Source organism: Cryptomeria japonica, chromosome 2, assembly GCF_030272615.1.
Source record: "Cryptomeria japonica chromosome 2, Sugi_1.0, whole genome shotgun sequence".
Taxonomy (NCBI): Eukaryota; Viridiplantae; Streptophyta; class Pinopsida; order Cupressales; family Cupressaceae; genus Cryptomeria; species Cryptomeria japonica.
This window is the reverse complement of record NC_081406.1, coordinates 522,359,975-522,378,532: the sequence shown is the minus strand read 5'-3', so window position 1 is coordinate 522,378,532 and position 18,558 is coordinate 522,359,975. Positions and strand designations below refer to the sequence as shown.

The following is an 18,558-nucleotide window of genomic DNA, read 5'->3' as shown; positions in this document are numbered from 1 at the left end:
TGGCCAACACAAAGCAGTTTAGTGCCCATGCTTGGAATAGGGTGCCAAATCCCTCCCGCCTTGGAAAGATGAAAAATTGCAAAATTCCTCCTTCATGGATAAATAGCGCTCAAGGAAGGATTAAGGCGTTAAAGAAGGAGCATCAAGGAAAGTCCAAGATGGAAGGAATTCCATCACAAGGGAGAAATAGCGCTTAGAAATGATGAGGGGTGCTAAATTAGAGTGTTCAGGAAAAATGTACAAGGCATGGAATTCCTCCTCCAATTCAAAAATCCGCCCAAGGCATTTGCATGGTGCCAAAGGAAGGTCAACATGGAAGATGGAAGGAATTGTGAATTCTATGACAAGGTAAAAAATCTGCCCCAAGACAAGTCAAGGTGCCAAATGGAGGTAGGAATGGAAAATATGAAAAAAGGATGAATTCCTTGCCTTATGGGGAATTGCACCATAGGGAAGATTGAAACTGTAAAATTCCATTGTCATGGAGAATCAAAGAAAACCATGATATAATGAAATCCACAGAGATGAGCTTCAAAATGACTAAGGCATGGAAGAAGTGCAAAATGATGAAATTCCACCATGCAAAGTGAATTCCACACCCAAGCCGGAAAATTGAGGAAATTGTCTAAGGCATGAAAATGCAAGGGTCAAGGAGGAATGGAAAAGCAGAAATCCTCTTAGGAAATTTCAATTTTTTGAAATTTCCATTTTTAGACAACAAATCTTATTAGAATCCGATTTTTTTTTAGAAATTTGGAATCATGAGAGAATTCTCTCTCCTGGACCTGAGTCCTAAAGTTTAGGAAAGTTCCTAAAAAGTAGATGTTGAAAAATCATTGAAAATCTTTTCCAGAGCAAGGCAAGTTCAAAAACTTCAATAAAATACTTCTAGAGTCGGAGATTCTCCCTCTTGAAGTTTTCTCTCTCCAGGGTTTTTCTCGCCAAGTGGCAGCCTAGTCAACGAAAGCTTAATTAATGAAGCATCTCTTTGCATGCAGCTGTCACATTTATGGCATTATGGCAGATTCCTTCTGCATGTAGCCGTCACGTTCAGGAGATGATGGTGCATTTATGGCATCATGGGCGATTTTTGTATGAGGGTACATTCATTGCATAGTGGGCACTTTTTGAATGTAATGGTTAATTAATGCTTTATAGGTGCGATTTTTGGCAGGATTGTAATTAATTGTATATGGGCTTTATGGGGTATTTATTGCTGATTCCCACCTTGTGGCAGCTTGAGTGGAGAATCTTTTAGGGAAAACCCTAATTAGGGTTTGCATGTAGTCAATTCCAGGAGTCTATATAAAGGGGTGACCCCCGTCATTTGTAAAGAGGGAGACTTTGTATGAAATTGTTGTGATAAGTTTTTGATAAAATAACAGTGAAACATTGTTGTCTGATGGTGTCCACTTAAGTTATTTTTTCAAAACTTGCATGGTTTCACCCATAGTTGAACTACTTGCGACTCGGCTCGACTCACCAAGCCCCTGAGAAAAAAACTTGGCGAAAACTTAGGAAAAACTCGGAAAAACTCGGCGAAAAACTCGGCAACGTAAAAACACACTTAATTTTAATAAAAAATGCATTTTTTTTTGCAAAGTTTAATGAGAAGATGCATCTAATGAGTCAATAAATGATAACACAAAAGAAACAAGCTGATTCTAGATATATTTAAATGCAAAGTGTCTAAAAAATCGCATCCTCATGAGAAATGCTGATGGCTGGATGCAAAATAGTAAATAGTTTTTGTAAAACCAAAAGTAAATACAACTTCCTCTTCCCAGCTCTAGCCAAAACTAGTTTCAAACTTTCATCATATTTGAAATTTCATCATTCATGCTCATAGTTTCAAACTTTCAACTCTAAAATGTATAATACCAGGATTTCTTCAATGCTAATTATGTTGTTATATGGAGCCTAATCAGACTCGGAGGTTAAATTTTCCCTACTTCCATCAGCATAGTTTCCCCCTATATTTTTCGACGGGGGTTTGGGGGCAACACCCTCAGGTTCGGGTCAAGGGGCATTACCGAAGGATCCTAAAATTTGACTAAGTCTGGAAAATTGAAGAATCCTCCAAAAACTAGATTTTGCATTATAACTCCTGGAGGTCCAAAACCACTCTCAAACATCCTGACAATATATATGGAATATAACTTAAAGTATAAGAAACTTCTTTCTTATACTTAAATGTTATATTCCATGTGTATATTCTGATGAAGAGAATGAAACTAACCTGAAAAAACAAAAATTGATAATTTTTTCACATGTTTGGTCCTCTTTTTTTAGTCTAGCCGAGTTTTTGCTGCGAGTTAAAGTCAGAAAAACTTGCAGAGCTCAAAAACTCGGCGAGTTTTTGCAACTCGCCGAGTACTCTGCGAGTGTGCCATCTATGTTGACTTTCACCTTCCTCACTTAGAGTAGAATTTTATTTTCTCAGTTGTTAGATAAAGTGCTTTGATTTCAATAGAGAATGTAATGGTGTCTGATGAATTTCCATGGTTCATACTTTTTGCATCTTGCTGATTGTAAGTTGCAGTGTAAAGTTAGCCCGAATCACTAAACTTGTGCTAAGTTCGGTTGTGGACAGTCATTTGGATTGTGTCGTTTTGGGTATTCAAATGCACTTTCTTGATTTGAAAATCGTTCAACATCCTCAGAAGATTGCACTGGTTGTTGCGGAGTTGTAGTTAAACTTGGCGAAGTAGAGCTTGGCTTATTTGGAATTTGTCCACCGAAGCATTAACTGTTGATATCACTACCCTTAGGAGTAGATTTAGATCTTTCTAAACCCTTTTCCCCTTTATTTTCAGTTCATTTTAGTCCGTTCGAAGCAGTAACATCACCAAATTGCTATATTTGATGATGAAGTTCCACGCCACAACAAAGAAGTGAAAGAATGATGCAAACGTAAGGACCCTTGGAATACCAGCAATCACATTAGCCAACTGAGTCACGTCCGTAGCATAAAGGAACCTTCGAGTCGATTGTTTGAACTTCTTCAATCTTAGCATGCAATCGCACTTTGATCAAGAGAGAGTGAAGTGACCGTTAGGTAACTTTATTCTGTGTTCGACGTAGTCATAAAAAACCCGTCAATAGGTGTGCCATTTATTTTATCCATCAAATCCCAGCCGTAACATAACTTTGTAACAACATTTTATATCAGAATATGCTAGCAAGCAAGCAATTAAATATCATTCTAGTTGCATTTGTGAGCTATACGTGTGAAGATGGGGTTAGTAAACTTTATATCAGCATTAATGAGATTGATTTCAGTTGATTTACATTATGCATATGTAGCAGCTGTTCGTTTATGTTTTGTGAAATCACTTTTCTTGTATTGTTAATGTTTTGGCATTTTGTCAAATGTTTGCATAATTAAATTGAACTAGGTTCTACACTTAACACAACTTGTGGGAGTGGCAATTCAATTGATTGTGGTTCAAGTGAAATTGAACCAAATGTTGATGCTGATCTTGATGCTTCTGATGAAGAAGTATATGAATATTAAATATCAATTGTAATTTGAATTTTTATTGTGTAATGTCATTTTGAGACTTGAGTATTTTCTTTTTTGCAAATTATTAATGAGGTATTTAAATATTTTTATTCTTTGGCAATTATGAGTATCATTGTTATTATAATTTATATTTTTGAAAACAATATATTTATTCCTATACTCCGAGAAGCAAAAATCTCCAAAAAATCCTGATTATATCTGAGTTTTTGCGATTCTATCCTGTAGACAATCCCCCCACCTCCAAAAAAAAATCCCGTCTTTTTAAAAAATCACTGAGTGCAATTTTTATCATTTTTTTGTATTTACATCTCATTTAAATTGCATCACCTCAATCAATCCCCTGCCAACTTGTGAAACCCTCAAAACCTGCAAAATGGCGATATATTTTATGAATAGTGTAGTTGGATGATATTTTAGGGCATAACTGCAAAACGGGAGCTCGTCTGGACATGCATAGAAGGCACAACTAGTTGCAAATTTGCAAGGAGTTGGGAAGTGGTGGAGTCAAGGTAGGCAATTCGTTGTTGTAACACTGCTGCAAATACATTCTATAACTTCATGCCATATAAATAGTAATTACACAATATTTCCAGCGCATACAAAGAGATAGTATTTTAATGTTATGACAAGCGAATGGTCTATATTTCGAGGTTATATCTTCAGTCGCTGTTCATACTTCATATTTTGTGTCTAACTTATCATGATTTAATTTTATCTATATTTAGACGCTAGGATTTTTGTCAATATCATCAATACGCTATCACACATGGTTTAATTGTGTCTACTTCTTATATATGTTGAATCAAACATGAAAAACTCTTTCTTGGCAATAACTCTTTTGGCCCAAAATTTTTGAAAACTGAGGACTTGGCAACAAATGGGCAAAAACTCGACAAATTTATCGAACATTTGAAAATATATAATTCTTAAAATATTCTTGAAAAACACACATATACACTGAATTTGTAGAACATATTATTGTTTTCCATCATATATAAATCAAAGTTTGAGTTAAATACATATCATATACCCTAAAATAATTGCAACCTCTAAATGAATTTGAGTTTAATACATATTATAGAGGATTCAATGTGCACATCACAAGGATCTTTCGATTTAACAAGATAAAAACGGTAGTGGTTAAACCTATTTTATTTTGGTGAGGCTTCTGTCCAAAGAGAGTATTTTACTACTATGACAAGTGAATGGTCTATATTCTAAGGTTATATTTTAGCTGGTTGTGTCTACTTCATATTTTATGTCCACTTTATCATGGTTTAATTTTGTGTCTACTTATCTTGATTTCCTGCACAATTAATTTGTTGCTGTGAAGATTGGTTGTTATTTGGTCTAAACAACATTTGATGGTGTATCTTTTTCTACAGTGATAGCCTTGTAAATTAGTCCTCTAGAAAGAAATAATCCACATTCTTGGCTAAATGGCTGGAATTTAATGCTAATTTAGGCTCTTTATCATATTATTGCTTTGCTTGACAAATATGACAATGCTATAGTTTCATATTTTATAATTTTACGATCTCATTTCTAGAATTGAAGAGGTAATGTTATGTGTAGGTCAGTGTTGTCTTCATAACATATTAGCGTTCTCTCTAGTTTTTTAGTACAAGAGCCCTTGGCTGCATAAAAACATCAGCCTGATGTTTATATGTAACCCAGTATTGCACCAAGATGTCCAATCTTTGTGACATCAAAGTTTGAGTCATTGTGATTTTGTATGCATTTTTGATATTATGCATATCCATCCTAAAATGTGTTTGTGTCTATCTTCTACTTCTACTTAAAATGAATCAGTACTTTGACTAAATTTGAAGGTTTTGTTTAGTAGCAAAGCTTTGGAATGTGACTTGGTTTTGTACCTTGAATCTTTAAATATGCATAATTCATGCCCATTTGACTCTCACTTGTTATGAGAAATGGTTTCTCTTTTATTGATTGATTAGATTTTTATTTGGATGATATATTCTTTGAAGTTTCTTATTGTAAAATTTTGCAGTGATAAAATGTTTTTTCTCTTTTATCCTACTTGGATGCAAACATGTTCATTGTAGTTGTTTTGAGGTCTTACTAAGTTTTCAAATTTTCCAGAGTTTGTAATGATAATGCAGTCTCTATGACTAAACATTCTTTTGATGTTAATAATAATTTGGAATGCAGTGTTGTAACATTTTACCATCCACTCATATCATACAACAAGACTAGAGGTTTACTAGCATAGCTTTCAGTGTTGTAACATTTTGTATTGCCGCAGTTTAATGTGTTCTAGTTATCTCATTTTCATTGTCATGATCTGATGTGGTTGGCTGTTTTTACTTTTGCAGTACTGCAAGGAAGTTGTTTATGAGTGGACAGGGAAGTGTCGGAGTTGTCAAGGAAGTGGATATGCTAGTTATTACACGAAAAAAGGCCGTGAAGTTGTTAGCAAGTGTATCCCTTGTCTTGGAATAGGTATGCCATACCTTTTGTTCGGTGGACATACATGGGAATTGTTTTATCGTTTTCCTTAAACTTTTTCAAGCTTTGTACATAGAATGTTTCATATTACACATATTTATCAAAAACAAATGGTGGGAAGATCCATGACCAGCTAAGCAGTTAGGGCAAGGCATGAGGCAGGTTGTCAAAATGCCTCTGAAGAAACCTTTATGTGAAGTACATCATAAGAATTGGCATCAGTAATAAAAGGCAAATGGAAAATAAAGTCCAAAATTCCAAGATCAACAACTTTGACTTTTGTTCTAAGTGGAAGGCACAAGATAAACTGACTATGTTTTCCCTTAAAAGTCCACTGGTAAAGATTGGGTTTAAGCCTCTGAAAGCTCTCATTTCAATTTCTCTGGTGGGTTATGTGGATCGTTATCCTTATAAATTGTGCCACATGCAGTCTGAGGCTTTCTTCCTGTCTGTCTCTATGTCCTGCTGTCTGTTACCTCATGATATAGTGAGTGCTGAGTGGTATTATCGACTGTCATTCCACAATTATGTGACCTGCTTGTCACACAAGCCCTCCTAAAACAATTTATGATGAATCTCTAATTTGCATCATTCACAGAATGGCTTGTCTGTGGTTTGCAATGAATCTGCCAAGGCCTTTGGGAGAACTTGTCATCCGCAGGTGCTTAGTTGGCCATGTGAAATGCACTGTCCTAGTGAAGAATGAGATTTGTTTGATGATCCAACTTCACAACCACTTTTTCTACTTGGAAATATATCTTCAAGGACATGGGATCGGCGATTTAGATTCTATCTATACAATTGAAATTTGAGTTCCATAGTTGACCATGAAATATGCCACCCTGAATGTCGCTATAATTTTTTTGGTCTGTGAGTAATTTTGTCAAACACTTGGCACTCTTATTTTATGCATCCTTAACAATGTCATTTTAATGAACAGTTTGCTTGCAGTGTGTTGTTTTCAGTTTGATATTGATTTCATTTAATATTTAATGAGGATTGCATAATAATCATGATACCTGAAGAAGCAAACAAGATTGCAATTTTTGTTCCAAATAAACACTCAATGAAAATATAGCATTGGCAATGTAAACCCTGACCTTTATTGCGATCCCAGTATGGAAGTGGCACGAATCTAAAGTACAGGCTAACCTTATTAATTGAAACCAGTCTGAGAATGACTCATGAAGCTCAGAAAAAAACACATATCATACAGCAATATAAGTTGCAGCACTCAGAATTATAAACAGCAATGTCAATCTTGGTTCATAATTTGAACTACAGGCCCACATCCCTATTTTCTCTTATACCATCTATATTGCCTTCTGAAAATGGTCCTTTCAGTGCTCAGAATGTATTGATTAGCACTTTAGGTGGCTCTATGCTCAGTAATGAATTTAATGACCTGCTTGGGTGTTTGAAACTCCACACAGCTACTGAGAACTCTTTATTAATGTGAAGATAATGCCAGCTTTCTCTCTCCAAACCCTAGCCGTCCAAGCTATTATGAAAATATGGCAAATAAGCTTCCAAATCTGCAATTCAAACCCTTCAATCTGCTGTCTTTCAAAATCCTGAAAATCTTAATATATATTTAATTAAGTTGGCGCCACCTTTATGGATTTTAATTAATCACTTTATAAGATTAATATATTTAATTCTTTTAACCCCCTATAACCCATTTCTCATAAAGATATTTAATTTAATTAATTATATTGAAGTCAATGCTAGATTAGACTTTAATTAATCAGATTAAATCAGTAAACTCCATTAAATGCCAAATATCAAACCAATAACTGATCCGGCCAACTTTCTGGATATAACTATCCCGATGACTTACTATAAATAGTACGTGTTGGTGTTTTTCCACCAAGTTCCTTGAAAGCCCTTTAGAGGCTAGTTACTTTCACACTCAAGGGTTTCCAAGTTGATGGCCAACGAACAAGGTTAAACCTTAAGGCTTCAACCTTCTACTCTTTTGGCTTTGCCAGGCCAAGGAGGGTGATTCTATAACAATATCCTCAAATACTACTTCCAATCCTTTGGATATTGTTTTCAGGTAGATTTATTCCCTTTTACATAATCCATGTTCATAATGCATTTCATTTTAAGATAAATTCTTTGGATTAGACCTTTTCAAACTATGGAATACCTTAAACCCTAACCTACTGAAATAAAGAACATGAAAATAAAGATTTGTTTTTGATTTTGAAGATTGTGAATAGCTCTGCGATCCTACTTAGAATTCCATAGATCGGTGCCTTATCAGGGCAAATAGAGTCTAGTCCACCAAACTATAACAACTGCAGCACGCAAAATACAAAACCCTTAAGCTTTAAATTCAGTGCTTTACACTAAACTCTCATTATGTTCTTGATCAAATTCTTCTTTAGATCCTAGTCAAATATTTTAAACTCCCATATTCTGATTTAAAACAATTTAATCATTCCCTTGGAACAGAGTTAGAAATCAAAATATAACTGCAAAAGATTTCACTTCTCTAAAACAACAAGAACTTGCCTCATAGTTTCAGAGAAATTTGCACGCATCAACATAGGAGACAATTTAACCAAGAGAACTCCTTACTCCATTTCATTCAAAGTTTTGAAGATGCTATAATTCTTTATGTTTTGATTTCCCTTTTGTAAACCCTAGCACAACACCGTCTACTAAAAAACTAAAGAACTACAAAGCCAGGGACTTAAAACAATTGAATAAGAACCCCGTACCATGGCTCTGATTTCCGTTTTAAAGCAAAATAAGAGAGCAAAACAAGCTTAAAGCCATGTGCGCTGACTAAATTCTGAACTTGACAGAATCAATTCAAATTACCTTGAAATCAGGAAGTCAGGAAGTACAAAAATAACAAGCACACGTGAAAACTACTCCTTGAAATGCGTTGCTAATACAATTCCTCTTTTACTCATGGCAGCATCAAGCAGGAACAAATTGGGGCTGTTTGTTGTTTTGAGGGAAACATTATTTCCCAAATTAATTCAAAATCTCTATAGTCAAGGCTCATCTTCGCCCTGTCCATACTCTTTCTCCCAACTCTCAAACACTTTGTCACTTCGCCATTCTGCTTTCAGCACGTTCTCCAACTTTTCAACATTGGCAATATACTTTGAGTCAAGTAATGACTTCATCTTTTTGGAAACTTCCACAAATGTACTCAAAAGCATAGAGCTCATCTACATGTTCATTCAACTTTGTGGAATTCAATTCATCATCTCTGTATATCATTGTTGCACCTCTTGACAACAAAGAACCAATTTCTCCCTTCCAATTTTCAAGTGACTTGAGATTACCTTGGTCATCATTTACTTTTGGTATCAAAGTGCATTCTATCTGATCCAAGGCTTTTAATTTCTGCTCCAACTGTGCTTCAAACCTCATTGTAAATGCTACCACTTCTTCTAGCATTTTGACTTGGTTGTAAGTTGCTTTCAATTCTAGAGGCCTATCTGGTGCCTTTGTTGATCTTTTGACAAGGTCTATCAAGGTTTGTGTCCTTAGCAACCAACATTCTTTGATTGGCTTTAATTGTTCAACATGCTGCTGATGCTTTGCCTTGGCTGTCATCAAATCACTATAAGCCTTATGAGTATCATTAATTGTTACCATAATCTTTGATACCCCATGGGCTATGATATCAGTTATTATTGTATGAAACAAAGATACCTTTGCTCTCTTCTCTGCCTCAGTTTTCTCCTTGAGCTCCTTAATTTCTGAAACCAACAATTCCTTATCAGCAACAACTGCACTTTCTGAAGTAGATGCTTCTTGGATGACAGGGGCCTTCCCTACCTTCAAAACGTCAATCTCCCTTTTCAAAGATTGATTCTCTACAACAAGATCCATGAATCTTTTCTTCAATTCCTCATGATCACTGTGCAGCTTCAGTGTGACTGCCCTACTAAACTCAAATGTATCAACTGCCAGATCTGCAGCTTCTTGGGGAGATGTATCTGAAACCCTTTTCACCATAGCACTGCCTTTGGAATGATCATAACTCTGAAATAAATCAGACTTCTGAGTAGGAGGAGCTAGGGCCCATACTGACCATAATCCATAGGGCTAAAAACTGATATTGACATTTCAATTTCAACTTGTTCCTCACTTTGGAACATAGTTTTATTCTCACTCCTTGGAACATGGAACATCATTGCAGTTCCAATATCCCTTCCAGGCAACAGCAACATTCCTGCATCCTTGACAAGTTTTTTAGCCTATTCAATTGTCATGTCTTCAATATTGACATGAAATTCACTCCTCACCCTTTCCTCAACTTGGTCCCATTCAGATGATGGAACCCTTTCTTTTCTTCCTCAACTCTTCTTTCATATTCCTCGTTTGATGAGAAAACAAAATCCCTAAATTCTTGTGTTTTAATGAAATTCTCATCACTGACAAATTGAGTGCTTATTAATACCCCAATATCACCAGTTAGGTCATTTCCATTTTGCAACCTCTCAAATGACCTATCTTCTCGTTTAACAAAAACTATATCCCTTTGCATTTGGTCATGAGGAGAAGATGGTGGTGATGAAGGGTAATCAACTAGGGGAGATCTAACTTATTGCTCTTCTTGTTGCTTGACTTCTTCAACATCAAGAATCTCGAGTGAGCTTTCCTTCTTAGGCTCCTCAAGTAATTTTTGCTTTTTTGCTGAAGGATCCTCTGAGGTTTGGGGTTGCTTGCCTGCCTTTATGATCTCATTCTTCAAAAGTGCTTCTGCAGACATAATTTTACTTTCAATTGTTGCCCAATAATCAAGATCATCATCAAAGAAATCTGGGAAATTAGGTTCCCTTTGCCTCCTTATTTCTTCAGCTTTTAGTACCATATCCCACCTCTTTTTCCTTTCAATTACCATTTCAAATGTGGGACAATTCTTTGTGATGTCTTCTTTTATTTTATCCTCACGATTAAAAGAAGGCATTATACTCCTCACAAAGTTTTCTGGATCATACTTTCTTGCATCCTCATATCTCATTTTGTATTTCTGTAAGAGCACATAAGCTTGCTCCAATGCCTCTTTGTTTGTTGCATGAAAGTCAGCAAATTTACACCGAGTTGGAAGCAAAGAAGACTTATGCTGCTTCCTGAAATTAGCATGATCCATCCGGTCTAATTGCCACATGACTTCAAGAAATGCAATCGGGAGTGGCACACATTTAGGTAAGATATGAGGTGTCACTGGAGTTCCATAAACACTAATCATAGTTGTGCTTGTATGGAGGAAAAAGTCTCCCCAATTATATGAAATCCCAATGTCTCCTCTCCTGTCAGCTGGCCTAAGAAAATCCAACACTGGCCTAGGAATCCTCTTCCGTGGAACATTGAAGTAGCCTGTAATTTTCTGAACAAAATACTCCTGAAAGGTGACAAAATCTGCAGTAGGGGCAATGCATGCCCCATATGCAAGTCCAACATTGTAGTGGCAACCTTCTTCCCTGATTATCTGTTATCTTGACTTGCAATTTTTCATCCCATACCTTATCTCCTCTGAACAAGAATAAATGGCATATGAGAGAATACCATTTGAAGTCAAATTTACTGAAGTTTGCGTTTGCTTTGATGAAGCTTTCATGCATAGCTTCTTCTATGAACCCTGCAAAATCAAATTTAGTGTTCTTCATTGGGTGTTGAATCTCCGCTGCCATGCACATCATACTCACAGGCATTTCTGTTCTGGCATCCATTCCCATCACTTGGCACAAGCCATAGTAGGTATTTACAAAGTAATATTCAAAAGTATTGATCTCAAACGGCTCCTCCTTAAACTGAGAAATTTTAACTGGCTTCTTATTAGGACCTTTCCTCCTGAACCTTGGATTAACACGGTCCTGTATAACTTGTCATGTGTTCTATAATTGTCTTCGAACCTAGCATGATCCAAGTTGACAGAAGCTCTGTTGTTCAAACCAAAATCTTGAGCAATTGCCCATTTTTCTGTATCTATCATTGTGCCACCTTGCGTTGTAAGGATTGCCCTTTTATCAGGATCATACCTTTTGACAATTAGTCTCATAAAATCTGCATCCACAAAGACATTCGGGACAATGAGCTTGCCTAAGTCAAGCGTCCATGCATTACACATTGGAATCTTCATATCTCTCTTCCTGTAAAAATGGTCAAACAAATTCCATCCCATCTTTGTAAGAGCAACATCCCTTACACCATTTAGGTTATCCGATAACCTATCATTCAGACCACTAGGGCCACGAACATTATTTGGAAACCTCTCCCCATCTAATTGTTTTATCATATCTTCATCAGTCTTTCAAGGAGGATCTTTCCTGCTACTTTCATCCCTTCTAATCATTTTTCAACTATGAAAGATCACAAAATATCGTTTTTGTGTAGATTGCTTAGGGTTTTTTTGAACTCACTACAGATACAAATTCTACTTCACTTGAACCCTAGCACTCAATAGTAGCACAAGAATTGAATCAGAGGATTTGAGAATTTTGGAACTAAAGACAATCACTTACTGTTTAGCTTGGAACACTATTGAATTCTGCTAAGAAAATCCCAGCTCTGTCTGCAACAAGTTGTATTCAACACTTTGATTTTATAACAACTGGAGCTAAGCATGGTGCACAACATGCTCTCTGGCATTTATCTCTCTATTTGCAACAGTAAAAAATCTAGTCATGTCAAATTCACTACAACTCGTGTGTGCTTGCTGCGCGAAGTTAGCCGTTTCCTGCAGCTCAAATTTCCACCATTGATCAATCAAGAAATGGGCGTAATCGGAAGGTCGGAGATATCGAGAATTAATTAGCTTTAACAAATTTCCTTTAAAATTTCCGTTGAAAACAATAGGCTCGACAGGATAGGTGTCACAATTTTGTGGCCTCATGGGGATGATTCACCTCTGGCAGCTCTATCATCGCAACAACACGAGCCAATCAAATTAATCCAGCTCCTTTGACACATAAGTACCCCTTCAATGGGCCCATCTCTCGATTAATGGCTAGCGTGAGCCTCGAGACCTGACCATTTTGCCGCCTTCTCCGGCCACGACGTAACACCAAATGTCAGATTTCCTTACTTGCTCCTTGGACCCACTACTTGGGTCCACCCTTTTGATCAACAGTGATCGTGGCACCGTGGCTTTATCTTTTTTGACAAAGATTCTCCTTGCGGGCGAACACCAATCGTTAGATCTCCTTTAGAATCTTCAATGTTAACTTCGTGGGTTGAAAGTTACTTGGACCCCAACATCTGATCGGACAACTCGCGTGAGGGCGGAGACCTTTAATTAATCATGGATTAGGAGGTCATGGAGCAACGATGACCATCAGATGTAAATTAATTAACTCTTAAGCATGGCAGGACCTAGCAAATAGAAGACAAGTGGAAGATGAGGCTCCTAGGAAGAGGGGCCAGTTAAAATGCGATGAAAAGACCCTTCTCATGACAACTTATAACAATAAACTGGTTGGACAAGTCACCAATGAAATATAAGCTAAAGCGCTGGACTTGAGATAAAGGCTCGTTTAACCATTTTACTAGAAACCTAGGGTTTAGGAGAAAACAATGACTTCTTGAAGCACAACTCTAACCCTACTGCCAAAATGCAGGGAAATTTTAAAAGTTCCATCAGTATGGACCCAAATGTCCAAGTGACTTACTAAAAATAGTGTGTATAAATGGAGCTTGAAAGACCTTTGGAAGGCAAACCACAAATAAACTGATGCACTCAGATGGAGAGTACTGAAATAGACAACCCAAGGGTTAGATGGAAAGCCCCGAATCACCCACAAAGGATCCCCTAAACACTCCATTAGCCTACAGGGACCAAAGTCATAGGCTAATCCATGAATCTTGACGTTGGCTAGAATGGGGACATTACAATTCGCCCTCCCTGAAATTGCTTGTTCTCAAGCAATCTCAACTCGCGATGCTGCAAAATCTTCTCATTTTGCTATGTAGCATCCTTTGCCGGCAAGTCTTTCCACTTCACCAAATATTCCTTGATAACTCTTCTCGTTAACCTGTGCTCCATGGACTCAATAATAGCCTTGGGAATAAGAATCAACTTCCCCTATTCATCAAGGGGTAGAATTGCTGTAGAAGGAATCACATTGTGTTCCAATGCCTTCTTGAGTGACACATGGAACACATTGTGTACTTTGCTATCTACCAGTAGCTCTAGCTCATAAGCCACCTCTCCAATCTATTTGGAGATCCTGAAAGGTCCATAATAGCATGGCTTAAGCTTCTCTGCACCACTCTTCTTGAGAGTGGATTGTCTATAGGGCCACAACATCGGATACACTATGTCCCCCACCTCAAAGGAGCACTCAACTCTTCATTGATTTGCATATTGCTTTTACTAATTCTTTGCCTTCTGAATGTTTTCCTTTAAAGACTTCGTGACATCTTGGCTGTCCTGTGGTAAGTCTTTGGCACTAGGCACTCTACTATCTCCAAATAGTAGATCCAAAAAGTTAGGAGCATCATAACCATAAAGAGCCATAAATGGTGAATCGGGATAAACTTGTGGTAAGTCGTATTGTAGCAATACTCGCACAAATGAAGCCACTTGACCCATGCCTTTTGCTACACTACAATGTAGTTCTTGAGATATCCTTCCACCCATTTATTAACTATCTCTATTTGCCCATCTGTTTGTGGGTGGTAGCTAGTGCTCGGAGCTAGTTCTTCCCACTAAGTATGGACCCAAAAGTTCAAGTGACCTAATAAAAATAGTGTGTATGAACGGAGCTTGAAAGACCTTTGTAAGGCAAACCACAAATAAATTGATGCACTGAGATGGAGAGTACTGAAATAGATACCCAAAGGGTTAGCTGAATAACTCCAAATCACCCTCAAAGGGCCCCCTAATCACCACATTAGCCTACGGGGACCATTGATAAGAGGCTACCCTCTAAAAATAATTGACGCTCAGGAAGGCGCAAGAATGGGGACATTACAGACCACTAAGTAAATTTGCATTAAAAAAGGCTGCAAGTGATATAACAATGTATTCTAAGTGGTTACTGAGCTCTATCAAATCAACCATCCATGGCTAACATTTGCAACTTTCCAATACATTTGGGAAATTTCACACACTTTATTTTTTTCGACGTGGCACCTAGCTTGAGCTTTAAAACATTACCAAAAGACATGCTTTGGATTTCAAGCCCACTACAAGAATCACAAGGTTTGGTAAAACATGATGAACCGGTCATCTGCTGAGAGGTAATCCTTGTGAATCAAGGATCATGCAGCACAAAGTTCTTTTAGGTTTGGTAAGGACTTCCCAAATCCCCCATATTTGGTTTTTCCAAGGAGTTTTGGATAGAGGGATGGGGGATGGGTTTTAGGGACAAGGAGATCAAGGACCTTTATTAGAGACAACAGGGAATGGTGGATGGCGTGGAGTTTGTGGTACACACCATATTCATAATTTGATCACCTTGTTTTCGCCAACACGAAGTCCTCACTGTTTATAACTAAATTTTTAATACTTTAGAGAACTAATAGTCAAGCTGAAGAATCTGACTAGTCCAAATGATGAGGGCTGCACAGTTTAAATAGATTTTTCAAAAAAGTGTTTAGGGTGTAAGTGGGGCCCATTAGACTTTAAGGGTAAGTGTTAGTGATCTAAATTTCAAAGAAGTGTTTAATTTTTAAAAAATTCACATTTTTCAGCTGTTTGACATAGGAGATGACCAAGCATTTTTGTTGCATTCAAGGGACACCAAGTAGTCCACTGAGAATCTCTAGGATGTGACAACGTTTCCTTCACACCTTGAAAAAATGTCATCTCTTAAGGAGACATCCATTGTCTATTGGTGGTGATGGCAAGCATGGTAGGGGGGTAGGATGTGTCCCCATGGAATGATACCATTTTTTGAAAAACTAAAGTATAAACTAAGATTTAAGCTTCAAACTCGTTAAGCTTTTTCTTCCAATAGAGTAGTTTTTCTTGGCCATTGTTAACCATCTGGAGATGTGCTGATTGAAAGTTTCATTATAATTCCAACTTTTTTTCTCACCTACAATTGAGGAAACGAGTGTTGTTAAGGTTAAAGTTAGAGATTTTTAAATCAAACTCTAAAACCCATCAATAATAAATTTGAATTATGTGGTTTAAAATTATCCTTAGTCTCAATCCCATAGTTATCGGGAGACGCGTCTGCAGACCCCTGGGATGCATCTTCGGGATCAGGATGCGTCTCCATCCTACAATATGTTTTCGGAGATTGCAGGGGTGTGCTGCTACTTGGACTCTAGTGTCTCCCGACGACTCCGTCTCCTGCAAATTTTTCTCACTTCCCCCTCTTCAAACTAGGGAAAAACACGATTACTCCAAGTCTCTACTCAATTACTGATATTGCAATAGTATCAGGCGAGTCACCTCCATTAGATTTAGCTTTCATTTGAGACCCCCTGTCCGTTCGATAAAGGACGTTCATTTTATTAGGTTCGGTTTTGAATATGTGAAACCGTGAAAAGTAAACATGCAAACATTTATTTATTGAATTCTTTTATTAGAAAAAAACATTATGTTTTTTAGAATTAGGTATTGTATAATGCAAGTGTTTTTTTTAATTAATTGTATTTGTACACAATTTTGTTGGATGTATGGATTTTAAAAGAGTTATAGAAATATATAAGATATTATTAAGATTATTTTATTTATAATATGTACCATTGTATATATATATATATATATATATCAGTGTTACCCGAAAACGCGTTTCCGGCCTCAAGGCACCCGTTTCGGAAACGGAAACCATTTCGGGGACTTGGGGATGGCCGAAAACAATTCCAAGCCGTCCTTGATCCCCGAAAATTTTCGGAAACCGTCCCAGAAACTCGAGGATGGCCAATTTTTTTCTCGGAGACTGTTGATCGTCCTCGGGACGGTAGGGGATGCACAAGCCGTCGCGGGGACGGGTAGCCATTTCCAGCTATAAGGCAATTAAAAAATAATTTTTTTATAAAAATTCAAAAATATATTATTATTCAATTTTGAGAGCAATTAACTTTTTTTACAAAATTCGGATGCCTAATTATTATATTAATTTTAATAAATTTAAAAAAAAAAAAAATCGCTTGTAAATGATTATAATGTTTATTATTTATTAATAATTATTTGTATTAAGCATCATATAACATCAGTTACAAAAAATCGGAAGTCTTGACTGGAAAACACACAGCCAGCTTAACGAGTTAAAACACAGAGAGTAGACAGAACCATGTCAAGCGGGATCGCGGGCCATATTATAAGGCCATATACATAGGATGCAACTGAGATACAAAATTACAAAAGATGAGAGCCATAGCAGAATGAAGCATAGAGGATAGACGACTAGCTAAATAAAAAGGAAGACTCAGCATCATTGTTGTCGCCCACTGGGGGGAGCCATGCAGTCCAACCTAGCTCCCCCTCACACCATACCAGCACATTTCCTTCAGCAAACTGATCTCTGAAGGGGTGGGAAGGTAGACCTTCGAGCTCCAGCTCAATAAAGTCCTCCCTCTACTGTCTTGCCTCCATCTCCTGCATAAATCTCATCAGCCCCTGCTCAAAGTGTGTCTTGTTGCTTCCCATATGGTCCCAGGTGAAGCCATGGGAGAGCTCTCGAATGAATACAAGAGTTGTTCCATTCTTCAGCCATCTATCAAAATTGTCTTCGTCCAGTCGTAGAACCACCGTAACTTGCATAGAAACAAGGTAGCGAATGAGTCTCCTAAGAGACTCAGTGAGGTATCTAACCTTTCTAATAAACACATCATCATTTCTAGATTTCCAAATGATCCAAAGAATTTCCAAGGAGAGAACATACCAAAAAAGATCAGCATATTTCTTGCCACTTTTAACATAACCAAGTACCATCTCCTCAATAGAGAAACATTTGTTATTAACTGAGATGCCAAACAGATTCTAGACTTCTTTGGCAAAATGACATTCAAAGAAAATATGAGGCATAGATTTAGGGATTCGGCATAGTTTACACAGTAGGGGGCCACCATTGCTATTTTTAAGTGGCAGTTTATGGAGCAGGAGTTTCCAGGCAAAAAAATTCTTTTTTGGCTCCGTCAGGTTAGATCAGAACCTTGAAAGACTAGCATACCATTTTTTAGGGTCCCAGGAGAGATTCCAGATGTTGTTAAGGTGGGCAAGAATATCAACAGAGTCAGCAAGGGTAGAGTAAATCATTTTGGCCTTAATTAGCGGGAGGGGGGAGGCATCTGTCCAGCAGAAGGAGGATGATGGGGATAGTGAGGAGGGGGTAGGAGAGGAGAAGATGGGAGCTAGTGCAGTTTTGAGAACATTGTAGGTTCTGGCTTGGGAGATGGGAAGGCTAAATTTGGAGCTCACAGCCTCCCAGGAGATCAGAGTATCATCTTTCAGAATGTGTTATTATTTATTAATAATTATTAATAAATAATAAATATTATAATAATTTTATAATTTACAAATTACAAACAATAATCATAATACCAATAATTTTAATATTGATATAGTCTGATGACTGATATCGATATAGTTAATAAGTTTCTGCCTCCCACCGATATCTTAAAGTTACTTT

The 18,558-nt window shown here is 37.1% G+C and overlaps 1 protein-coding gene across 1 annotated transcript in view; it reads left to right on the top strand.

Moving 5' to 3' along the window:
* The window catches only part of LOC131035267 (protein disulfide-isomerase SCO2), a 150,644-nt gene that overhangs the window by 47,050 nt on the left and 85,036 nt on the right, over positions 1 to 18,558 (top strand). Inside the window, exon 2 of the mRNA XM_057966936.2 lies at positions 5,866 to 5,992. Coding sequence (XP_057822919.1) covers positions 5,866 to 5,992 — 127 coding nt within the window. The remainder of the gene's footprint in view (positions 1 to 5,865; positions 5,993 to 18,558) is intronic.